General features: G+C 40.4%; 1 protein-coding gene across 29 annotated transcripts in view; it reads left to right on the top strand.

The window, feature by feature from the left end:
- CCDC7 (coiled-coil domain containing 7) overlaps positions 1–26,716 on the top strand; it is a 459,676-nt gene that overhangs the window by 267,801 nt on the left and 165,159 nt on the right. For 23 of the 29 annotated variants that reach the window (XM_063710186.1, XM_063710188.1, XM_063710189.1 and 20 more), the window contains 2 exons: positions 2,003–2,116; positions 18,835–18,945. In XM_063710186.1, coding sequence (XP_063566256.1) covers positions 2,003–2,116; positions 18,835–18,945 — 225 coding nt within the window. The remainder of the gene's footprint in view (positions 1–2,002; positions 2,117–18,834; positions 18,946–26,716) is intronic. The other 6 variants (XM_063710199.1, XM_055352979.1, XM_063710206.1 and 3 more) reach the window with 1 other exon arrangement.

The following is a 26,716-nucleotide window of genomic DNA, read 5'->3' as shown; positions in this document are numbered from 1 at the left end:
GGAAGGAGTCCCAAACAAGAAGCTATTTTCCATTTTATGGACCCTGAGGCTGAGTTAGCTGGAGCTCTGAACCACATGAATACCTTTAGCTATTTGCTCCCTATTCTAATTCCTCTCAAATTGAGTTCAGATTGCTTAACACATACTAGAATAACAACTAAAAAGATTTCATGATTTGTTTACACTCCACCTCAACCTCTCATGTCCAGTAGTGAGGGTTTATGTCAAATACTATATTGATGAGTTATTGCTTTTATTTTTTCTTCAATGATTTCATTTCATTATTTCCTTTTAATTTTCACCCCACCTTCTTTTCCTTGTTGATTTAATTTTGTTTTTGAAATTTGTAGGACATGAAACTACTTTCAAAAGTAAAACAATATATATGCAAAATGTTATACTTAGAGGAGTATATTTTCTTCCCCAGTCCTCTCCCCTCATTTTGTAGGTAACCAATAACATTGTTTCTTATATCTTTCCTCTGCTTCTTTTTGTAAAGATAACTATCTCTCTATTTCCTTCTCTATTTTTTTTCTCATTTCTTCATCTTCCTTCCCCAAAGATGGCATTCAAGTTTTCCCCTTTGTAGGTATTTTTTTCCTTCACATTATTCTTTGAAATCCCTTCAGGTCAATTTATAGACATGTTTAATTTGTTTTACAGTTACACTTACAGTTGTTTGTACCGCATTATTTACCATATGTACTATACCATAGTGTGTGGTACAGCACGTCCTTGAATAACATCATTTTGTTCAACATTGTTTGATTATAATGTTAATAAGAAAAAAAATTGATTCCTAGCCAGGCACATGGTCTGGAGTTAGCACATTCTCCCTGTGTCTGAATGAATTTTCTCCAGGTGCTCCAATTTCCTCCCACATTCCAAAGATATGTATGTTAGGTAAATTGATGTGTCTAAATGGTCCCTGTCTGAGTAAGTGTGGGTATGTGTCTGAGTGCGCCCTGATATGGCATGGCATTCTGTCGAGGGCTGGTTCCCCCCTTGTGCTCTGAGCTGCTAGGATATGTTCCAACCACCTGCAACCCTTAACTGGAATAAGTAGGCTGCAAAACAAGTGAATGAATGAATGAATACAAATTATTATAAAATAAAAATTCATATACAATAATTATACAAATGCAGACAATAAACAATGCAGTACAAAAGCACTCTGTAAGCCACCATATTTGTGATTGCTTTTAAATTATATGATGGGAGGAGATGCTCCTTACAATTTTGCTTTGCTTTTGATTTATTCCTTTGAATAAATTGAGAAGTTTATTCCTTGACTTAACTCACCACCACTATGACAACCATCATTCACTGATTAACCACAAATTGGGTAAATAATTGTCACTTGTTTTTATTATTTTTTCTTAAATCTATGTATAGCTCACATTTATTTTAGTGTTTACTATTAGAAGTGTTTTGGGTCTTTATTTAGAAGTTTGTGATATTTTTGTTATAAAAAAATACTGTAAGAACTTAACTCTTGTTTATGTCAATTTGCCTATGGTAAAATGGGTTTCATTATGTGTCATTTTGCTTAAGGTTACAGTTTCCAAGATTCTATCAATGACATTACGTGAGGACTTACTGGATATACATATCTCAGTTTATTCAACCAGTCTCCTCTGCTTGAAAGTTTATGTAGTTTTGACTATTTTGCAATTACATATATGCTATAATAAATGACATTGTACCTATGCATTTTTATTTTTATTTCAGTGAATATGTATTAACCTAAAGTATAAATAACATAAGGAAACCAGTGACTAATATATATCAGATGCCTAGAAATGTTATGAAATAATGAGCTTCACCACACACCCATTAAAAATGTTCTTATAGTAGTCATGTCACATCTGGATTTATGATAATTTACTTACAAATTTATCAAAATGAGAAAATTTTGCTACACAATTACAAGTTTGAAATCTAGAGATTTCACAGTAGGTCTGTTTTTCCATTAAGAGACTAAATGCATCTCCTTATGTAGCTCATGATGAAGAACCAGGCAAAAATCTTGTGCTTGAACATCAAGATTCAGTGTCAAAACTGGAAATGCAAATTGAAAAAACCAAAAAACTTCCTAGAGAGAAAAGACATAGTAGTAAGTATAATAATTATAGATAACTTAAAAATTTTAAAGTTAATCTCATTAGATCATTTTTCTTTGGTTCATGACTATGTAGTTGAGCATATAGTTTATGGAAATTTTATACTTTACAGTGTGAATACCTTAAAATAACTAGGGAACAAAAGCCATATAATATTTGGTTGGAATTTCTGGTCTTGAGACTATTTTATGGCATGCTCATGTGCTCGGTGTCCACCAAATCCAATAAAAATCATTAGTCTATCAAAGGGTGTTTGCTTTCAACCAACTGTAGGAGATTATGAGTCCAAGTGTTCAACAGGAACCTTGGGACATGTGGCAGTATCCTTCTGTCATAGACTCTAATTGGCAAACAGAGAGATTGGTGAGATGTGTAACTCAAATGACAAAATGTATCAGAGAAGGCCAAGGGGAAAAACAGCCTATGTGGTCACTGGAGGGTCTCCAGAACATCCTGTCTTTAGGCTTCACCTAAGGGTAGAGGTCTTATTGGTAACCTGATAGATGGTGTCATGAAGATGCCCGTTAAGGGAATGTGAGAGCTCTAGTCTGGGCTTGCCTTTTACTTGTTGAGGCTGAGAGTGACTAAAGCTGAGAGTGACCTAGCCCTTGCCAGGTAGTGTTTTTGTCTGGGCCCAGACAAAATGAATATAGTGGAAGGTCAGTGCTTCATCTGGGAGTGTTGCTGTTTTCACGTCACAGCCTTGAGGAGGACATTAAAGGTGTAATGCAGCCCATTTAATGTAAGGCGTACTGATCTTGATCATCTTTGTGGACAAGGATGCCGAAAAGGGCATTTACAATGTCAGTTGCTTTAAAGCTATTTCCCTCAGCTTGGGTAGTAGCCTCTGTGATAGTCATAGTATGAGGTAACAGCAGTGCCAAAGACAGAACTATGGCATGAGCCACCAATAGTCAATTATTTTCCAGGCACCCAATGCCTTAAGCAAAAGGCCAGATGGTGAACTTTGGCTTCCTTAAGCACAGCAATGAAGACTTTTTTTTTTTTTTTAATCCCCAAGACAGTTGATAGTGTTTTTAAGAGACAAAGACACTAGGTGCTGGTAGTCTGGCGGGTTTAGTCTTCCATATACCCCACTAAAATGGTCCTAATTGCAACAATTCGCCTCAGGGACTGGGGGTGAATACAGTCAGGGGTAGACATAGACAATATGTCATAACAATAACCCATTCAGTAATGGGTTCCATAATGATGGAAGTATGTAGTGGCTTGAAGAGACCTACCTGTAGTCAGATCAGGATGTTGGTGGTGGTGGCCTCCAACTGAAAACCAGAGAACATTATCTATTTCCTCCTCATTCTCATGCCAGGGATTTTGGGGATCACAGTTGCCTGTGCACTATTATGCAAAAGGCCCAATAAATGAAATTCTCCATGTCCACTTTGAACTTTAACTTTGATACAGGGCCTCCATTCCTCACTGGGGACATAGAGACATTGGCCATGTCATAGTCTTGTTTTCTGTTTTTTTTTTTAAGCCAAAAGATTTGCATAAAAATTGGCAGGGCTCTCTAATTCATTTCAAAATTCAATGGGAGAAGAGGAGAGCAGCATTTGTATTAGTTATAGGTGCCAGCACTGGGCAGAACTTAGGAGGCTGCCATCGAGCCCAAAATGGCACACTACCACCAAACCATGAGTTCCCTGGTGAAGAGCCCATTAATCTCCTTTTGTGAGTCCTTATTGTTGGGTAACCAAACCTAGAGATCTCTTTGGTGAGGCCCTTACCTAGATCATTGAGAAGTGTGTGCCTGATGACTATTTTTATGTTGCTGTCTCTGATGATCTCTTTTTGCTTTTTTGTAGCAGTTGCTTCTTCCATGCTGAGGAATTTGACATGTATAGGCCATTGCTTACCGTATCACAATAAATGAAAAATTATGATTTAGATCAGTGGTCCTCAACCTTTTTTGCACCAGAGAAAGTGAACAAAATTAACATTTTTTGCATGGACCAGGGCTGAGGTGGGGGATGGTTTTGGGATGATTCAAGTGCGTTACATTTATTGTGCACTTTATTTATATTATTATTACATTGTAATATGTAATGAAATAATTATACACCATAATGTAGAATGAGTGGGAGCCCTGAGCTTGTTTTCCTGCAATTAGATGGTCCCATGTGAGGCATGGAAGACAGTGACAGATCATCAGGCATTAGATTCTCATAAAGAACACACAACCTGGAACCACCCAACATGGCCGAATTGGAACAGCTCCAGGCTACAGCTGCTAGCATGAGCGACCCAGAAGATGGGTGATTTCTGCATTTCCAACTGAGGTACCGAGTTCATCTCATTGGGACTGGTTGGACAGTGGGTGCAGCCCACGGAGTGTGAGCCAAAATGGCAGGACATTGCCTCACCCAGGAAGCACTAGGGGTCAGGGAATTCCCTTTCTTAGTCAAGGGAAGCCATGACAGATGGTACCTGGAAAATCAGGACACTCCCGCCTTAATATAGCGCTTTTCCAATGGTCTTAGCAAAAGGGGCACCAGGAGATTATATCCTGCACCTCGCTTGGTGGGTCCCACACCCATGGAGCCTTGCTCACTGCTAGCCCAGCAATCCGAGATCAAACTGAGAGGTGGCAGCAAGGATGGGGGAGGGGCATCTGCCATTGCTGAGGCTTGACTAGGTAAACAAAGCAACTGGGAAGCTCGAACTAGGTGGAGCCCACCGCAGCTCAACAAGGCCTGCCTGCCTGTATAGACTCCACCTCTGGGGGCAGGGCATAGCTGAACAAAAGGCAGCGGAAACTTCTGCAGACTTAAACGTCCCTGTCTGACAGCTTTGAAGAGAGCAGTGGTTCTCCCTGCATGGAGTTTGAGATCTGAGAATGGACAGACTGCTTCCTAAAGTGGGTCCCTGACCCCCCAGTAGCCTAACTCGGAGACATCTCCCAGTAGGGGCTGACTGACACCTGAAACAGCTGGCAGCCCCTCTGAGACAAAGCTTCCAGAGGAAGGATCAGGCAGCAACCTTTGCTTTTCTGCAATATTTGCTGTTCTGCAGCCTCTGCTGGTGATACCCAGGCAAACAGGGTCTGGAGTGGACCTCCAGCAAGCTCCAGCAGACCTACAGCTAAGGGTCCTGACTGTTAGAAGAAAAACAACAAACAGAAAGGAATGGCATCAATATCAACAAAAACAACATCCACACCAAAACCCATTTGTAGGTCACCATCATCAAAGACTAAAGGTAGATAAAACCACAAAGATGGGGAGAAACCAGAGCAGAAAAGTTGAAAATTCTGAACACCAGAGTGTCTCTTCTCCTCCAAAGGATCGCAGGTCCTTGCCAGCATCAGAAGAAAGCTGGACAGAGAATGACTTTGACGAGTTGAGAGAAGAAGGCTTCAGAAGATCGGTAATAATAAACTTCTCTGAGCTAAAGGAGGATGCTCAAACCCATTGCAAGGAAGCTTAAAACCTTGAAAAAAAGATTAGAAGACTGGCTAACTAGAATAAACAGCATAGAGAAGACCTTAAATGACCTGATGGAGCTGAAAACCATGGCATGAGAACTATGTGATGCATGCACAAGCTTCAGTAGCCAATTCAATCAAGTGGAAGAAAGGGTATCAGTGATTGAAGATCAAATGAATGAAATGAAGTGAGAAGAGAAGTTTAGAGAAAAAAGAGTAAAAAGAAATGAACAAATCCTCCAAGAAATATGGGACTATGTGAAAAGACCAAATCTGCATTTGATTGGTGTACCTGAAAGTGACAGGGAGAATGGAACCAATTTGGAAAACACTATTCAGGATATTATCCAGGAGAACTTCCCCAACCTAACAAGGCAGGCCAACATTCAAATTCAGGAAACACAGAGAACGCCACAAAGTTACTCCTTGAGAAGAGCATCTCCAAGACACATAATTGTCAGATTCACCAAGGTTGAAATGAAGGGAAAAATGTTAAGGGCAGCCGGAGAGAAAGTTCGGGTTACCCACAAAGGGAAGCCCATCAGACTAACAGCTGATCTCTCAGCAGAAACTGTACAAGCCAGAAGAGAGTGGGGGCCAGTATTAAACATTCTTTTTTTTTATTATACTTTAAGTTTTAGGGTACATGTGTACAACGTGCAGGTTAGTTACATATGTATACATGTGCCATGTTGGTGTTCTGCACCCATTAACTCATCATTTAACATTAGGCATATCTCCTAATGCTATCCCTCCCCCCTCCCCCCACCCCACAACAGGCCTGGTGTGTGATGTTCCCCTTCCTGTGTCCATGTGTTGTCATTGTTCAATTCCCACCTATGAGTGAGAACATGTGGTGTTTGGGTTTTTGTCCTTACCATAGTTTGCTGAGAATGATGGTTTCCAGCTTCATCCATGTCCCTACAAAGGACATGAACTCATCCTTTTTTATGGCTGCATAGTATTCCATGGTGTATATGTGCCACATTTTCTTAATCCAGTCTATCATTGTTGGACATTTGGGTTGGTTCCAAGTCTTTGCTATTGTGAATAGTGCCGCAATAAACATACATGTGCATGTGTCTTTATAGCAGCATGATTTATAATCCTTTGGGTATATACGCAATAATGGGATGGCTGGGTCAAATGGTATTTCTAGTTCTAGATCCCTGAGGAATCGCCACACTGACTTCCACAATGGTTTAACTAGTTTACAGTTCCACCAGCAGTGTAAAAGTGTTCCTATTTCTATACATCCTCTCCAGCACCTGTTGTCTCCTGACTTTTTAATGATCGTCTTTCTAAGTGGTGTGAGATGGTATCTCATTGTGGTTTTGATTTGCATTTCTCTGATGGCCAGTGATGACGAGCATTTTTTCATCTGTCTGTTGGCTGCGTAAATGTCTTCTTTTGAGAAGTATCTGTTCATATCCTATGCCCACTTGTTGATGGGGTTGTTTGTTTTTTTCTTGTAAATTTGTTTGAGTTCATCGTAGATTCTGGATATTAGCCCTTTGTTAGATGAGTAGATTGCAAAAATTATCTCCCATTCTATAGGTTGCCTGTTCACTCTGATGGTAGTTTCTTTTGCTGTGCAGAAGCTCTTTAGTTTAATTAGATCCCATTTGTCAATTTTGGTTTTGTTGCCATTGCTTTTGGTGTTTTAGACATGAAGTCCTTGCCCATGCCTATGTCCTGAATGGTATTGCCTAGGTTTTCTTCTAGGGTTTTTATGGTTTTAGGTCTAATATTTAAGTCTTTAATCGATCTTGAATTAATTTTTGTATAAGGTGTAAGGAAGGGATCCAGATTCAACTTTCTACATATGGCTAGCCAGTTTTCCCAGCACCATTTATTAAATAGGGAATCCTTTCCCCATTTCTTGTTTTTGTCAGGTTTGTCAAAGATCAGATAGTTGTGGATATGTGGCATTATTTCTGAGGGCTCTATTCTCTTCCATTGGTCTATATCTCTGTTTTGGTACCAGTACTATGCTGTTTTGGTTAGTGTAGCCTTGTAGTATAGTTTGAAGTCAGGTAGCGTGATGCCTCCAGCTTTGTTCTTTTGGCTTAGGATTGTCTTGGCGATGCGGGCTCTTTTTTGGTTTCATATGGACTTTAAAGTAGTTTTCTCCAATTCTGTGAAGAAAATCATTGGTAGCTTGATGGGGATGGCATTGAATCTATAAATTACCTTGGGGGATATGACCATTTTCACAATATTGATTCTTCCTATCCATGAGCATGGAATGTTCTTCCATTTGTTTATGTCCTCTTTTATTTCATTGAGCAGTGGTTTGTAGTTCTCCTTGAAGAGATCCTTCACATCCCTTGTAAGTTGGATTCCTAGGTATTTTATTTTCTTTGAAGCAAATGTGAATGGGAATTCACTCATGATTTGGCTCTCTGTTTGTCCGTTATTGGTGTATAAGAATGTTTGTGAGTTTTGCACATTGATTTTGTGTTCTGAGACTTTGCTGAAGTTGCTTATCAGCTTAAGGAGATTTTGGGCTGAGACGATGGGGTTTTCTAGACATACAAGGATGTCATCTGCAAACAGGGACAATATGACTTCCCCTTTTCCTAATTGAATATCCCTTACTTTCTTCTCCTGCCTGATTGCCCTGGTCAGAACTTCCAACACTATGTTGAATAGGAGTAGTGAGAGAGGGCATCCCTGTCTTGTGCCAGTTTTCAAAGGGAATGCTTCCAGTTTTTGTCCATTCAGTATGATATTGGCTGTGGATTTGTCCTAGATAGCTCTTATAATTTTGAGATATGTCCCATCAATACCTAATTTATTGAGAGTTTTTAGCATGAAAGGTTGTTGAATTTTGTCAAAGGCCTTTTCTTATTCTATTGAGATAATCATGTGGTTTGATTTGCGTATGTTGAACCAGCCTTGCATCCCAGGGATGAAGCCCACTTGATCATGGTGGATAAGCTTTCTGATGTGCTGCTGGATTCAGTTTGCCAGTATTTTATTGAGGATTTTTACATCCATGTTCATCAGGGATATTGGTCTAAAATTCTCTTTTTTGGTTGTGTCTCTGCCAGGCTTTGGTATCAGGATGATGCTGGCCTCATAAAATGAGTTAGGGAGGATTCCCTCTTTTTCTATTGATTGGAATAGTTTGAGAAGGAATGGTACCAGCTCCTCTTTGTACCTCTGGTAGAATTCGGCTGTGAATCCATCTGGTCCTGGACTTTTTTAGGTTGGTAGGCTACTAATTATTGCCTCAATTTCAGAGCCTGTTATTGGTCTATTCAGAGATTCAACTTCTTCCTGGTTTAGTCTTGGGAGGGTGTATGTGTTGAGGAATTTATCCATTTCTTCTAGATTTTCTAGTTTATTTGCATAGAGGTGTTTATAGTATTCTCTGATGGTAGTTTGTATTTCTGTGGGATCGGTGGTGATATCCCCTTTATCATTTTTTATTGCATCTATTTGATTCTTCTCTCTTTTCTTCTTTATTTGTCTTGCTAGCGGTCTATCAATTTTGTTGATCTTTTCAAAAAACCAGCTCCTGGCTTCACTGATTTTTTTGAGGGTTTTTTATGTCTCTATCTCCTTGAGTTTTGCTGTGATCTTAGTTATTTCTTGCCTTCTGCAAGCTTTTGAATGTGTTTGCTCTTGCTTTTCTAGTTCTTTTAATTGTGATGTTAGGGTGTCAATTTTAAATTTTTTCTGCTTTCTCTTGTGGGCATTTAGTGCTATAAATTTCCCTCTACACACTGCTTTGAATGTGTCCCAGAGATTCTGGTATGTTGTGTCTTTGTTCTCGTTGGTTTCAAAGAACATCTTTATTTCTGCCTTCATTTCGTTATGTACCTAGTAGTCATTCAGGAGCGGATTGTTCAGTTTCCATGTAGCTGAGCAGTTTTGAGTGAGTTTCTTAATCCTGAGTTCTAGTTTGATTGCACTGTGGTCTGAGAGACAGTTTGTTATAATTTCTTTGCTTTTACATTTCCCGAGGAGTGCTTTACTTCCAACTATGTGGTCAATTTTCGAATAGGTGTGGTGTGATGCTGAGAAGAATGTATATTCTGTTGATTTGGGGTGGAGAGTTCCATAGATGTCTATTAGGTCCGCTTGGTGCAGAGCTGAGTTCAATTCCTGGATATCCTTGTTGACTCTCTGTCTCGTTGATCTGTCTAATGTTGACAGTGGGGTGTTAAAGTCTCCCATTATTATTGTGTGGGAGTCTAAGTCTCTTTGTAGGTCTCTAAGGGCTTTCTTTATGAATCTCGGTGCTCCTGTATTGGGTGCATACATATTTAGGATAGTTAGCTCTTCTTGTTGAATTGATCCCTTTACCATTATGTAATGCCCTTCTTTGTCTCTTTTGATCTTTGTTGGTTTCAAGTCTGTTTTAACAGAGACTAGGATGGCAACCTCTGCCTTTTTTTGTTTTGCATTTTCTTGGTAGATCTTCCTCCATCCCTTTATTTTGAGCCTATGTGTGTCTCTGCACGTGAGATGGGTTTCCTGAATACAGCACACTGATGGGTCTTGACTCTTTATCCAATTTGCCAGTCTGTGTCTTTTAATTGGAGCTTTTAGCCTATTTACATTTAAGGTTAATATTGTTATGTGTGAATTTGATCCTGTCATTATGATGTTAGCTGGTTCTTTTGCTTGTTAGTTGATGCAGTTTCTTCCTAGCATCGTTGGTCTTTACAATTTGGCATGTTTTTGCCATGGCTGGTACCGGTTGTTTCTTTCCATGTTTAGTGCTTCCTTCAGGAGCTCTTTTAGGGCAGGCCTGGTGGTGACAAAATCTCTCAGCATTTGCTTGTCTGTAAAGGATTTTATTTCTCCTTCACTTATGAAGCTTAGTTTGGCTGGATATGAAGTTATGGGTTGAAAATTCTTTTCTTAAGAATGCTTAATATTGGCCCCCACTCTCTTCTGGCTTGTAGAGTTTCTGCCGAGACATCTGTTGTTAGTCTGATGGGCTTCCCTTTGTGGGTAATGCGACCTTTCTCTCTGGCTGCCCTTAACATTTTTTCCTTCATTTCAACTTTGGTGAATCTGACAATTATGTGTCTTGGAGTTGCTGTTCTTGAGGAGTATCTTTGTGGCATTCTCTGTATTTCCTGAATTTGAATGTTGGTGTGCCTTGTTAGGTTGGGGAAGTTCTCCTGGATAATATCCTGAATAGTGTTTTCCAAATTGGTTCCATTCTCCATGTCACTTTCAGGTACACCAATCAAATGCAGATTTGGTCTTTTCACATAGTCCCGTATTTCTTGGAGGCTTTGTTCATTTCTTTTTACTCTTTTTTCTCTAAACTTCTCTTCTCACTTCATTTCATTCATTTGATCTTCAATCACTGATACCCTTTCTTCCACTTGATTGAATTGGCTACTGAAGCTTGTGCATGCATCACATAGTTCTCGTGCAATGGTTTTCAGCTCCATCAGGTCCTTTAAGGACCTCTCTGCATTGGTTATTCTAGTTAGCCATTTGTCTAATTTTTTTTCAAGGTTTTTAACTTCCTTGCCATGGGTTCGAACTTCCTCCTTTAGCTCAGAGTAGTTTGATCATCTGAAGCCTTCTTCTCTCAACTCGTCATAGTCATTCTCCACCCAGCTTTGTTCCATTGCTGGCGAGCAGCTGCATTCCTTTGGAGGAGGAGAGGTGCTCTGATTTTTAGAATTTTCCATTTTTCTGCTCTGTTTTTTCCCCATTTTTGTTATCTACCTTTGGTCTTTGAGGATGGTGACGTACAGATGGGGTTTTGGTGTGGATGTCCTTTCTGTTTGTTAGTTTTCCTTCCAACAGTCAGGACCCTCAGCTGCAGGTCTGTTGGAGTTTGCCGGAGGTCCACTCCAGACCCTGTTTGCCTGGGTGTCAGCAGCGGAAGCTGCAGAACAGTGGTTATTGGTGATCAGCAAATGTTGCTGCCTGATCGTTCCTCTGGAAGTTTTGTCTTAGAGGAGTACCCAGCTGTGTGAGGTGTCAGTTTTTCCCTACTGGGGGGTGCCTCCCATTTAGGCTACTCAGGGGTCAGGGACCCACTTGAGGAGGCAGTCTGTCCATTCTCAGATCTCAAACTCCATGCTGGGAGAACCACTACTCTCTTCACAGTTGTCAGACAGGGACAGTTAAGTCTGCAGAGGTTTCTACTGCCTTTTGTTTGGGTATGCCCTGCCCCAGAGGTGGATTCTACTGAGGCAGGCAGGCCTCCTTGAGCTGTGGTGGGCTCCACCCAGTTCGAAATTCCCAGCCGCTTAGTTTAGCTACTCAAGCCTCAGCAATGGCAGGTGCCCTTCCCCCAGACTTGCTGCTGCCTTGCAGTTTGATCTCAGACTGCTGTGCTAGCAATGAGTGACGCTCTGTCGGTTGACGTAGCACTCTCCGAGCCAGGCGTGGGATATATTCTCCTGGTGTGCCATTTGCTAAGACTGTTGGAAAAGTGCAGTATTAGGTTGGGAGTGACTCAGTTTTCTAGGTGCTGTCTGTCACACCTTTCCTTGGCTAGGAAAGGGAATTCCCTGACCCCTTGCACTTCCCGGGTGAGGCGATGCCTCACCCTGCTTCTGGTCCCGCTCAATGCGCTGCACCCACTGTCCTGCACCCACTGTCCGACAACGCCCAGTGAGATGAACCCGGCACCTCAGTTGGAAATGCAGAAATCATTCGTGTTCTGTGTTGCTCATGCTGGGAGCTGTAGACTCTAGCTGTTCCTATTCAGCCATCTTGGCTCCCCAATATTAAACATTCTTATAGAAAAGAATTTTCAACCCCCAATTACATATCCATCCAAACTAAGCTTCATAAGTGAAGGAGAAATAAAATCCTTTACAGACAAGCAAGTGCTGAGAGATTTTGTCACCACCAGGCCTGCCTTACAAAAGCTCCTGAAGGAAGCGCTAAACATGGAAAGGAACAACTGGTACCATCCATTGCAAAAACATGCGAAATTGTAAAGACCATCGATGCTAGGAAGAAACTGCATCAACTAACGAGCAAAAGAACCAGCTAACATCATAATGACAGGATCAAATTCACACATAACAATATTAAACTCAAATGAAATGGACTGAATGCCCCAATTAAAAGACACAGACTGACAAGTTGGATAAAGAGTCAAGACCCATCAGTGTGTGTATTCAGGAGACCCATCTCACGTGCAGAGGCACAGATAGGCTCAAAATAAAGGGATGGAGGAAGATCTACCAAGAAAATGCAAAACAAAAAAAGGCAGAGGTTGCCATCCTAGTCTCTGTTAAAACAGACTTGAAACCAACAAAGATCAAAAGAGACAAAGAAGGGCATTACATAATGGTAAAGGGATCAGTTCAACAAGAAGAGCTAACTATCCTAAATATGTATGCACCCAATACAGGAGCACCGAGATTCATAAAGAAAGCCCTTAGAGACCTACAAAGAGACTTAGACTCCCACACAATAATAATGGGAGACTTTAACACCCCACTGTCAACATTAGACAGATCAACGAGACAGAAAGTTAACAAGGATGTCCAGGTCTTGAACTCAGCTCTGCACCAAGCAGACCTACTGGACATCTACAGAACTTTCCACCACAAATCAACAGAATGTGTATTCTTCTCAGCACCACATCGCACTTATTCCAAAATTGACTACATAGTTGGAAGTAAAGCACTCCTCAGCAAATGTAAAAGCAAAGAAATTATAACAAACTGTCTCTCAGACCACATTGCAATCAAATTAGAACTCAGGATTGAGAAACTCATTCAAAACTGCTCAACTATAGGGAAACTGAACAACCTGCTCCTGAATGACTACCGGGTAAATAATGAAATGAAGGCAAAAATAAATATGTTCTTTTAAACCAATGAGAACAAAGACACAACATACTGGAATCTCTGGGACACATTTAAAGCAGTATGTAGAGGGAAATTTATAGCACTAAATGCCCACAAGAGAAAGCAGGAAAGATCTAAAATCGATACCCTAACATCACAATTAAAAGAACTAGAGAAGCAAGAGCAAACACATTCAAAAGCTAGCAGAAAGCAGGAAATAACTAAGATCAGAGCAGAACTGAAGGAGATAGAGACACAAAAAACCCTTCAAAAAATCAATTAATCCAGGAACTAGTTTTTTGAAAAAGTCAACAGAATAGATAGATGGCTAGCAAGACTAATAAAGAAGAACAGAGAGAAGAATCAAATAGACGCAATAAAAAATGATAAAGGGGATATTACCCATTATCCCACAGAAATACAAACTACCATCAGAGAATACTATAAGCACCTCTACACAAATAAACTAGAAAATCTAGAAGAAATGGATAAATTCCTCGACACATATGCCGTCCAAAGACTAAACCAGGAAGAAGTTGAATCCCTGAATAGACCAATAACAGGCTCTGAAATAGAGGCAATAATTAATAGCTTACCAACCAAAAAACGTCCAGGACCTGATGGATTCACAGCCAAATTCTACCAGAGGTACAAAGAGGAGCTGATACCATTCCTTGTGAAATTATTCCAATCAGTAGAAAAAGAGGGAATCCTCCCCAACTCATTTTATGAGGCCAGCATCATCCTGATACCAAAGCCTGGCAGAGACACAACAAAAGAAGAGAATTTTAGACCAATATCCCTGATGAACATCGATGCGAAAATCCTCAATAAAATACTGGCAAACAGAATCCAGCAGGGTATCATAAAGCTTATACACCATTGCTAAGCCGGCTTCATTCCTGGAATGCAAGGCTGGTTCAACATACACAAATCAATAAATGTAATCCATCATATAAACAGAACCAAAGTCAAGAACCACATGATTGTGTCAATAGATGCAGAAAAGGTCTTTGAGAAAATTCAACAGTTGTTCATGCTAAAGACTCTCAATAAATTAGGTACTGAGGGGATGTATCTCAAAATAGTAAGAGCTATCTATGACAAACCCACAGCCAATATCATACTGAATGGGCAAAAACCTGAAGCATTCCCTTTGAAAAGTGGTAGAAGACAGGGATGCCCTCTCTCACCACTCCTATTCAACATAGTGTTGGAAGTTCTGGCCAGGGCAATCAGGCAGGAGAAGGGAATAAAGGATATTCAATTAGGAAAAGAGGAAGTCAAATTATCCCTGTTTGCAGATGACATGATTGTATATTTAGAAAACCCCATCGTCTCAGCCCAAAATCTCCTTAAGCTGATAAGCAACTTCAGCAAAGTCTCAGGATACAAAATCAATGTGCAAAAATCACAAGCATTCCTACACACCAATAACAGAGAAACAAGGAGCCAAATCATGAATGAACTCCCATTCACAATTGCTTCAAAGAGAATAAAATACCTAAGAATTTAACTTACAAGGGATGTGAAGGACCTCTTCAAGGAGAAGTACAAACCACTGCTCAATGAAATAAAAGAGGACATAAACAAATGGAAGAACATTCCATGCTCATGGATAGGAAGAATCAATATCGTGAAAATGGCCATGCTGCCCAAGGTAATTTATAGATTCAATGCCATCCCCATCAAGCTACCAATGATTTTCTTCACAGAATTGGAAAAAACCACTTTAAAGTTCATATGGAACCAAAAAAGAGCCCACATTGCCAAGTCAATCCTAAGCCAAAAGAACAAAGCTGGAGGCATCACGCTACCTGACTTGAAAGTATACTACAAGCCTACAGTAAACAAAACAGCATGGTACTGGTACCAAAACAGAGATATAGATCAATGGAACAGAACAGAGCCCTCAGAAATAATGCCACTTATCTACAACTATCTGATCTTTGACAAACCTGACAAAAACAAGAAATGGGGAAAGGATTCCCTATTTAATAAATGGTGCTGGCAAAACTGGCTAGCCATATGTAGAAAGCTGAAACTGGATCCCTTCCTTACACCTTATATTAAAATTAATTCAAGATCGATTAAAGACTTAAATCTTAGACCTAAAACCATAAAAACCCTAGAAGAAAACCTAGGCAATACCATTCAGATCATAGGCATGGGCAAAAACTTCATGACTAGAACACCAAAAGCAATGGCAACGAAAGGCAAAATAGACAAATGGGATCTAATTAAACTAAAGAGCTTCTGTACAGCAAAAGAAACTACCATCAGAGTGAACAGGCTACCTACAGAATGGGAGAAAATTTTTGCAATCTACCCATGTGACAAAGGGCTAATATCCAGAATCTACAAGAACTTAAACAAATTTACAAGAAAAAATCAAACAACCCCATCAAAAAGTGGGCGAAGCATATGAACAGACACTTCTCAAAAGAAGACATTTATGCAGCCAACAGAAACATGAAAAAATGCTCATCATCACTGGCCATCAGAGAAATGCAAATCAAAACCACAATGAGATACCATCTCACACCACTTAGAATGTTGATCATTAAAAAGTCAGAAAACAACAGGTGCTGGAGAGGATGTATAGAAATAGGAACACTTTTACACTGCTGGTGGGACAGTAAACTAGTTCAACCATTGTGGAAGACAGTGTGCCAATTCCTCAAGCATCTAGAACTAGAAATACCATTTGACCCAGCAATCCCATTACTGGGTATATACCCAAAGGATTATAAATCATGCTACTATAAAGACAACATGCACACGTATGTTTATTGCAGCATTATCCACAGTAGCAAAGACTTGGAACCAACCCAAATGTCCATCAGTGATAGATTGGATTAAGAAAATGTGGTACATATACACCATGGAATACTATGCAGCCATAAAAAAGGATGAGTTCATGTCCTTTGTAGGGACATGGATGAAGCTGGAAACCATCATTCTCAGCAAACTATCGCAAGGATAAAAAACCAAACACCACATGTTCTCACTCATAGGTGGGAATTGAACAATGAGAACACTTGGACACAGGAAGGGGAACATCACACACCGAGGCCTATTGTGGGTGGGGGGAGGGGCGAGGGATAGCATTAAGAGATGTACCTAATGTAAATGACAAGTCAATTGGTGCAGCACATCAACATGGCACATGTATACATATATAATAATCCTGCATGTTATGCACAAGTACCCTAGAACTTAAAGTATAATTAAAAAAATAAATAAATAAGAAAACTAACCATAAAAATAAAACCTAGATCCTTCAGATGTGCAGTTTACAATAGGGTTTGTGTTCCTATGAAAATCTAATGCCACTGGTGATCTGACAGGAGGCAGAGCTCAGGCAGTAATGTGAATGATGGGGAGCAGTTGAAAATACAGATGAATCTTCGCTCACTCACCCACTGCTCACCTACTGCTGTGTGACCCGGTTTCTAACAGGCCAGAGACCAGTACTGGTCATGGCCTCGGTGTTGGGGACCCCGATCTAGATTATTTCACTGACCAATTTGCCTGACCTTAGAGGAGGATTAATTTTAAATTGGCTCCATAACCAGTAGGTGTAACACTTATAACCCTAGAAATCTGAGACTTGTTAAAAATCTTATCATTGACTGCTCTCACTCTCGTCATTGACTGCTCTCACTCTCAAGCAAGAGACCAAGAGATCACCAGTATGGTTTGCGGGTCTGTATAGCCAGATATATCTGAAAATGTATTTTAGTCATAGGGAAGAGAGCATGGGTTTGCCAAAGTGGTCAGAACCCAAATAGAACCCAGTTGAAAAAGAAGGGCTTGAGTGTTCCCTTCTCATTCTCTGACTTTGCTTATCCTCCTTGAGCAAAACCTCTTCTGTCATGACACACTAAAGGAGGGGTTTTATAGTGACACAGCTCACAAGGTACCACTAAGTTAGTTTAACAAGATTACCTCTTTCATCATGCAGGCAAATAATCCATGCCTCTAAATTCTCCTAGATCACACAGGAAAGCAATCCCAAAGGGCTCTCCATTCGTTTTATTTAAACCATGAGTCTCAATCCCTTGCTGGGTCATAAGCTGTCTGTCATTGCCTGGTACCTCTTTAGAACTAAGAGCTGTTATTGATGCAAATCAGCTCTCAGGTTCTCTGAAAACTTTCAGTCTCATCTGCAGGGGACAATAGCAGTGGCCAAGGAATTGCTTCTCTAGCTTTCTCAGAGGCCGTCTGTTGGATCTCTAATTTGCCCCACCAGGCATCTTTGCCTGAGAGTCTAGGCCTAAAGAGGAGGACCACTGGTGTCCCTCAGAACCAAAAAGCTTATGTAAACAGTCTGCTAGCACTCTCTGAGAGTGCCCCATGGTGTTGGACAGCACTTTCTAAGACCCACTGATAGGGCTGGCAGAGTGCACCATGGGACAGTCAGACTCTTGCAAATGATCCACTAGTATCCCCCAAGAGGTCTCAACTTTAGCATCTCCCACAAATGCCCTGGGGATCTGCATGCTTTTTGCTTTTCCAGAAAGGCATTGTGCTTAATTGACCACCCTGCTCACAGCCATTTGTTACCAGGGGAGCTGCCAGGGGAAGGTGGTCAATTAAGATAGCAAGCAAGATTGAAGGTAACAATTAAGCCTTTATTCACTTACTGCAACAACATAAGCAAGAGTTACCAGGGGAAGGTGGTCAATTAAGATAGCAAGCAAGATTGAAGGTAACAATTAAGCCTTTATTCACTTACTGCAACAACATAAGCAAGAATGTAAACATGGAAGGTCACTGACTCCATTAATGTTACATTTTCCCACAAAAAGACGTTGGGCAAAGGTAGGATGTATCAGCATAGATGGGAGGGTAACTTCTCACTGTATGTACAGCCATGTGTACCATATCATAAACCATATATATTGGTCCACACATAGATACACGTAATTATATACCATAATTGATATTATACCATTGTTTCTGGTGTGTGTGTATATATATAAATATATATATACACACACACACATATACATGTATATATGCATGTGTGTATATGTATACATATAACTGTGTGTGTGTCTATATATATATGTTCATTCAACCAGCCTCCTGTGCTTAAAAATCTCAATGGTTTTGAATACTTTGCAGTTACAAATAATGCTGTAATGAATGACCTTGAGCATATGCATTTTCATTGTTTGGTCTATGATTATGTATTAACCTAAAGTATAAATAACTTAAGGAAAGTAGAGACTAATATAAAACACATTTAATATCTAGGAATATTTATGAAATAATAATACATCTTCAACATACATTGAAACTTTTCTCACCATTTTCATGTCAGAGCTAGCATTAAGGTAGTTTACTTATAACCTTATAAGATGAAAGAAAATGTTGCTTCCACTTGTTATAAATTTGAACTGTAGGATTTCATAGTAGATTTGTTTTTCTAGTAAGGGACTAAATTTCTCTCTTAACATAGCTCATGATGAAGAATCTGGTGAAAATCCTATGCTTAAACATCAAGATTCAGTGTCAAAAATCCAAGTGCAATTAGAGATTCAAGAAACTTCTGAAGGAGAAGGACGTAGCAGTAAGTATAATGATGATAGCTATTTTATATTATTTTAAATAAATCTCAAAAGAACTTTTTTCTTTGGTTCATACTTATGTATTTGAGAACATATATTTTATTGGTAATTTATACTCTGTAAATACTCTAACATAACTCAAGAAAGAAAACAAAGATAATGATATGTTTTGGTTAGAATTTCTTGTCGTAATATTATTACACAACTTAATTTATGCTCTCAGTATCCATCTCAGGACAATAATAGGCCAATAATTGTCTCACAAAAGATGGGTACCTCTCATCTGCTGCTGGCCATTTATGGGCACCTCTGATCTGTTGTAGTCCCAATCAGTAGGCAGAAGTATTGCCGAGATCTGTAACTGAAGCAACAAATGGAAATCAGAGAGGTGCAAGGGCAGCCAGGGTGGCCAGTAGAAGGATTTCCAGGGTATCATGCTGGTCAAGTCCCCATTCAAAGGTACTGGTCTTTATGGTAACCTGATAGAGGATACTGTCTGATCTCTGTGGCTTGAATGTGAGCATGGCAGCAGATGAATGGTCCCACTTATTGCTCACATTATTTTTACTTTTCGAGTCAGAGCTGGCCAAAAGCATAGACAATCATCATCTCTGGAATGGAACACCATAGCCTTTACAGATTACACCATAGCCTTTACAGATTACACCCAGGAATTTCACTTGGGTTTTAGGTCCTTGTGCCTTGTCCAATGATAATGGCACAGTACATGCTGCACGTGGGTGAACAGAGCATCTGGTTCCTTTTGGGTAGTGTCCTTGTCTGAGCTCACTAGGATGATTTCATAAACAGTGCGGAAAGTTAATGCTTCTTCCAGGAGTGGAACTTTGTCCAGGTCATAACCTATGCACTGATTACAGATAGTTGGGGAATTTTGGAAGCCTTGTGGAAAGATATTAGTGGTTTATTGTAACCTATCCTACATAATTCTAACTAATCCTGATCATCCTCTTGGAGAGGAATGCTGAAAGGACATTTGCTATGTCAATTGGTACATACCAAGTTCCTTCATCCTGGACAACAGCCTCTGTAACTGTCACAATGTCAGGTTACCATTGGTGCCAAAGGTAGCACTTATGCTTTTTAGAACCCTTATCAGTACAGAGTTTAGGCACCTGAGGTCTTTCACATAGGCCAGATGGGTCTATTGAATACAGAAATAGTGTACAGATAGTTGGCTTCTTAAAGCTCGGCAATGAGGGAAATTATTCCCTTTTTTATCCCCAGAGTGTTAATACTGGTTTTGGTAGACATTGGTACTAGGTGCCAGTAGTTTGGTAGGTCATGATCTTCCACATATCCCACAAAATACCTGGACTGCAGCAAATCCCATCAGGAGGTGGGTGTAAATGCTAGTGTTGGTTCATATAGAAAATATATTTAACTAGTAATATATTCAGTAGTAGAGGCCATGACAATAGGGGTTTATAGTGGCCCAAAGGGATCTACCCCATAGTTGGTTTAGAAAGAGGTCCTGTTTGTGGTGACCTCAGATTAAAAACTAGAAAGAATTATTTGTTTCCTCCTCGTCCTCATGTCAGGGATTGTGAGGTTCACAGTAATTTGTTGACCAGTATCCAAAAGGCTCAAGAAATGTCATTTTTTCCCACCCCCACTTCAAACTTTGTCCTAGGCGTAGGTCCTCAGTTCCCCACTGGGGACCTAGGGACCTTGTACTAACCCCTAGTCATGCTTATTTGTGAAAGATGAGAGATCTGGGTAAAAGTAGGAAGGGTCTGTATGTTAGATCCCACAATGTGTCACTCTAAATTTCATAAGATTACTTCCTTCATCAAGGAAGCAAACTACTGAAGTCTCAAGATTCACTGAGAGGGTTAGAGAAAATAGCACTCATACTGTTCATAGTGGACATCACCATATGGACCTTAGTGCCTGGTGGGACAACCATGGCTCACTATCTGTTGGGGGGCGCATCAATCCTACTCCTTTGAGACCCTGTTGTTTGGTGACCAATCTCATAGATCTCCTCTAGAAGGCCATTGCCTGGATTGAGCAGCAGAGGGCACATGATTGCCATTTTTTTGCCACTCTTTCCATTGGCCAGTGTTTGCTCTCTGGGCAGCAGCCACATTTTCCATGCTCAAGATTTGCCAGTTAATATCTGGACTATATCTGATTGACATGACCTTAGGAGGAGGTTTGTTAACCAGCAGAATTGAAATAACTGAATCTAGAAATCTGAGTCTGGTCAACAATCTTATCATCTGTTGTTTTCACTCTCACTGTGCAACCAAGGGACTATCAGGGTGGCTGGCCAGGATACTGTAAGGAGCCCTTTGTTGGTTCTCTAATTTGAACCACTGTGGGAGTTTGGTTAGAAAACTGGGGGCTATATTCCCAGGCAAGATGGCCAAATACGAACAGCTCCAGTCTGCAGCTCCCAGTGATACCAATGCAGAAGGTGGGTGATTTCTGCATTTCCAACTGAGGTACTCGGTTCGTCTCATTGGGACTGGTTAGAAAGTGGGTGCAGCTCAAGGAGGGCGAGCAGAAGCAGGGTGGGGCATTGCCTCACCCAGGAAGTGCAAGGGGTCAGGGAACTCCTTCCCCTAGCCAAGGGAAGCCATGAGGGACTGTGCCATGAGGGACAGTGCCATCTGGCCCAGATACTATGCTTTTCCCACAGTCTTCGCATCACGCAGACCAGGAGATTCCTTTGGGTGCCTACACCACCAGGGCCCTAGGTTTCAAGCACAAAACTGGGCAGCTGTTTGGGCAGACACCAAGCTAGTTGCAGGAGTTTTTTTCATAACCCAGTGGCACATGGAATGCCAGTGAGACATAACCGTTCGCTCCCCTGGAAAGGGGGCTGAAGCCAGGGAGCTGAGTGGTCTTCCTCAGTGGATCCCACCCTCACAGAGCCCAACTAAGATCCACTGGCTTGAAATTCTCGCAGCCAGCACAGCAGTCTGAAGTCAACCTGGGATGTTCAAGCTTGGTGGGGGGAGGGGCGTCGCCATTACTGAGGCTTGAGTAGGTGGTTTTCCCCTCACAGTGTAAACAAAGCTGCCGGGAAGTTTGAATTCGGTGCAGAACCCACCAAGGCGCAGCAAAGCCGCTGTAGCCAGGCTGCCTTTCTAGATTCCTCCTCTCTGGGCAGGGCATCTCTGAAAGAAAGGCAGTAGCCCCAGCCAGGGGCTTATAGATAAAACTCCCATCTCTCTGGGACAGAGCATTTGGGGGAAGGGGTGGCTGTGGGCGCAGCTTCAGCAAACTTAAATGTTCCTGACTGCTGCCTTTGAAGAGAGCAGCAGATCTCCCACACAGTGCTCAAGCTCTGCTAAGGGACAGACTGCCTCATCAAGTGGGTCCCTGACCCCAGTGCCTCCTGATTGGGAGACACCTCCCAGCAGGGGTCAACAGACACCTCATACAGGAGAGCTCCAGCTGGCATCTGGCCGGTGCCCCTCTGGGACAAAGCTTCCAGAGGAAAGAGCAGGCAGCAATCTTTACTGTTCTGCAGCCTCCGCTGGTGATACCCAGGCAAACAGGGTATGGAGTGGACCTCCAGCAAATTCCAGCAGACCTGCAGAAGAGGGGCCGGACTGTTAGAAGGAAAACTAACAAACAGAAAGCAATAGTATCAACATCAACTAAAAGGAAACCCACGCAAAAACCCCATCCAAGGGTCACCAACATCAAAGACCAAAGGTAGATAAATCCATGAAGATGAATAAAAACCAGTGCAAAAAGGCTGAAAATTCCAAATGCCAGAATGCTTCTTCTCCTCCAAAGGATCACAACTCCTCGTCAGCAAGGGAATAAAACAGGAGAGAGAATGAGTTTGACAAGCTGACAGAAGTAGGCTTCAGGAGGTGGGTAATAACAAACTCCTCTGAGCTAAAGGAGCATGTTCTAACCCAATGCAAGGAAGCTAAGAACCTTGGTAAAATGTCACAGGAACTGCTAACTAGAATAACCAGTTTAGAGAAGAACATAAATGACCCGATGGAGCTGAAAAACACAGCACGAGAACTTTGTGAAGCATACACAAGTATCAATAGATGAATCAATCAAGTGGAAGAAAGGATATCCGAGATTGAAGATCAACTTGATGAAATAAAGCGTGAAGACAAGATTAGAGAAAACAGGATGAAAAGGAACTAAGAAAGCCTCTAAGAAATATGGGACTATGTGAAAAGACCAAACTTAACGATTCATTGGTGTACCTGAAAGAGACGGGAGAATGAAACCAAGTTGGAAAACATGCTGCAGGATATTATCCAGGAGAACTTCCCCAAAATAGCAAGACAGGCCAATATTCAAATTCAGGAAATACAGAGAACACCACAAAGATACTCCCCGAGTAGAGCAACCCCGAGACACATAATTATCAGATTTACCAAAGTTGAAATGAAGGAAAAAATGTTAAGGGCAGCCAGAGAGAAAGGTCAGGTTACCCACAAAGGGAAGCCCATCAGACTAACAGCAGATCTCTCTGCAGAAGCCCTACAAACCAGAAGGGAGTGGGGGCCAATATTCAACATTCTTAAAGAATTTTCAACCCAGAATTTCATATCCAGCCAAACTAAGCTTCATAAGCAAGGGAGAAACAAAATCCATTACAGACAAGCAAATGCTGAGAGAGAATTTTCACCACAGGCCTGCCTTACAAGAGCTCCTGAAGGAAGCACTAAATATGGAAAGGGAAAACTGGTAGCAGCCACTGCAAAAACATACCAAAATATGAAGACCAGTGACATTGTGAAGAAACTGCATCAACTAATGTGCAAAATAGCCAGTTAACATCATGATGACAGGATCAAATTCACACATAACAATCTTAACCTTAAATGTAAATGAGAAAATGCCCCAATTAAAAGACACAGACTGGCAAATTGGATAAAGAGTGAATACCCATTGGTGTGCTGTATTCAGGAGATCCAATTCATATGCAGAGACACACATAGCTTCAAAATAATGGGATGGAGGAATATTTACCAAGCAAATGGAAAACAGAAAAACCCAGGGGTTGCAATCCTAGTCTCTAATAAAACAGATTTTAAACAAACAAAGATAAAAAAGACAAAGAAGAGCATTACATAATGGCAAAGGGATCAATGCAACAAGAAGAGCTAACTATCCTAAATATATATGCGCCCAATACAGGAGCACCCAGATTCATAAAGAAAGTTCTTAGAGACTTAGACTCCCACACAATAATAGTGGGATACTTTAACATCCCACTGTCAATATTAGATCAATGAGACATAAAATTAACAAGGATATTCAGGACTTGAACTCAGCTCTCCACCAAGTGGACCTAATAGACATCTACAGAACTCTCCACCCCAAATCAACAGAATATACACTCTTCTCAGCACCACATCGCACTTATTCTAAAATTGACCACATAATTGGAAGCAAATTATACTCCTCAGCAAATGCAAAAGAATGGAAATTGTAACAATCTCTCAGACCACAGTGCAATCAAAGTAAAACTCAGGATTGAGAAATTCACTCAAAATCAGACAACTACATGGAAACTGAACAACCTGCTCCTGAATGACTACTGGGTAAATAATGAAATGAAGTCAGAAATAAATGAATTCTTTGAAACCAATGAGAACAAAGACACAATGTACAAGAATCTCTGGAACACATTTAAAGCAGTGTGTAGAGATAAATTTAGAGCACTAAATGCCCACATGAGAAAGTGGGAAAGACTAAAATCCGTACCCTAACATCACAGTTAAAAGAACTAGAGAAGGATGAGCAAATTCAAAAGCTAGCAGAAGGCAAGAAATAACTAAGATCGGAGCAGAACTGAAGGAGAGAGAGACACAAAAAACCCTTCAAAAATCAATGAATTCAGGAGCTGTTTTTTTGAAAAATTTAACAAAATAGACCATGAGCCAGACTAATAAAGAGGAAACGAGAGAAGAATCAAATAGACACAATAAAAAATGATAAAGGGGATATCACCCCTGATCCCACAGAAATACAAACTACCATCAGAGAATACTGTAAACACCTTTATGAAAATAAACTAGAAAATCTAGAAGAAGTGGTTAAATTCCTGGACACATACACCTTTCCCAAGACTAAACCAGGAAGAAGTTGAATCCCTGAATAGACCAATAAGAAGTTCTGAAATTGAGGCAGTAATTAATAGCCTACCAACCAAAAAAAAAAAAAAAAAAAAAAGCCCAGGGCCAGACAGATTCACAGCTAAATTCTACCAGAGGTATAATCAGGAGCTGGTACCATTTCTTCTGAAACTATTCCAAACAATAGAGAAAGAGGGAATCTTCCCTACTCATTTTATGAGACCAGCAGCATCCTGATACCAAAACCTGGCAGAGACACAAAAACAACAACAAAAATTCAGGCCAATATCCCTGATGAACATCGATGTGAAAATTTTAAATAAAATACTGGCAAACAGAATCCAGCTGCACATTAAAAAGCTTATCCACCACGATCAGGTCAGTTTCATCCCTGGGATGCAAGGCTGGTTCAACATATGCAAATCAATAAATGTCATCAGTCACATAAACAGAACCAATGACAAAAACCACATGATTATCTCAATAGATGCGGAAAAGGCCTTTGAGAAAATTCATGGTAAAAACACTCAATAAACTAGGTAATGATGGGATGTATCTCAAAATAATAAGGCTATTTATGACAAACCTACAGCCAATATCATACTGAGAGGGCAACAGCTGGAAGCATTCCCTTTGAAAACTGGCACAAGACAAGGATGCCCTCTCTCACCACTCCTATTCAACATAGTATTGGAAGTTCTGGCCAGGGCAATTAGGGAAGAGAAAAAAATAAAAGATATTCAAATAGGATGAGAGGAAGTCAAATTGTCTCTGTTTGCAGATGACATGATTGCATATTTAGAAAACCCCATTGTCTCAGCCCAAAATCTCCTTAAGCTGATAAGCAACTTCAGCAAAGTCCCAGGATACAAAATTAATGTGCAAAAATCACAAGCATTCCTATACACCAATAATAGACAAACAGAGAGCCAAATCATGAGTGAACTCCCATTCACAATTGTTACAAAGAAAATAAAATACCTAGGAATACAGCTTACAAGGGATGTAAAGGACCTCTTCAAGGAAAGCTACAAACCACTGCTCAAGGAAGTAAGAGGAGATAAACCAATGGATAAACATTCCATGCTCATGGATAGGAATAATCAATTATCGTGAAAATGGCCATACTACCCAAAATAATTTATAGATTCAATGCTATTCCCATCAAGCTATCATTGACTTTCTTCACAGAATTGGAAAAAACTACTTTAAATTTCATATGGAACCAAAAAAAGAGCCCGTATAGTCAAGACAATCCTAAGCAAAAAGAACAAAGCTGGAGGCATCACACTACCTGACTTCAAACTATACTACAAGGCTACAGTAACCAAAACAGCATGGTACTGGTACCAAAACAGATATATAGACCAATGGAACAGAACAGAGGACTCAGAAATAATGTTACACATGTAGAACCATCTGATCTTTGACAAACCTGACAAAAACAAGCAACGGAGAAAGGATTCCCTATTTAATAAATGGTGTTGGGAAAAGTGTCTAGCCATATGTAGAAAACTGAAACTGGACCCCTTCCTTACATCTTATACAAAAATTAACTCAAGATGGATTAAAGACTTAAACATAAGACCTAAAACCATAAAAACCCTAGAAGAAAACCTAGGCAATACCATTCAGGACATAGGCACGGGCAAAGACTTCATGACTAAACACCAAAGGCAATTGC

This window comes from Gorilla gorilla, chromosome 8 (genome assembly GCF_029281585.2).
Source record: "Gorilla gorilla gorilla isolate KB3781 chromosome 8, NHGRI_mGorGor1-v2.1_pri, whole genome shotgun sequence".
NCBI lineage: Eukaryota > Metazoa > Chordata > Mammalia > Primates > Hominidae > Gorilla > Gorilla gorilla.
This window is presented reverse-complemented; position numbering and strand designations above follow the sequence as displayed.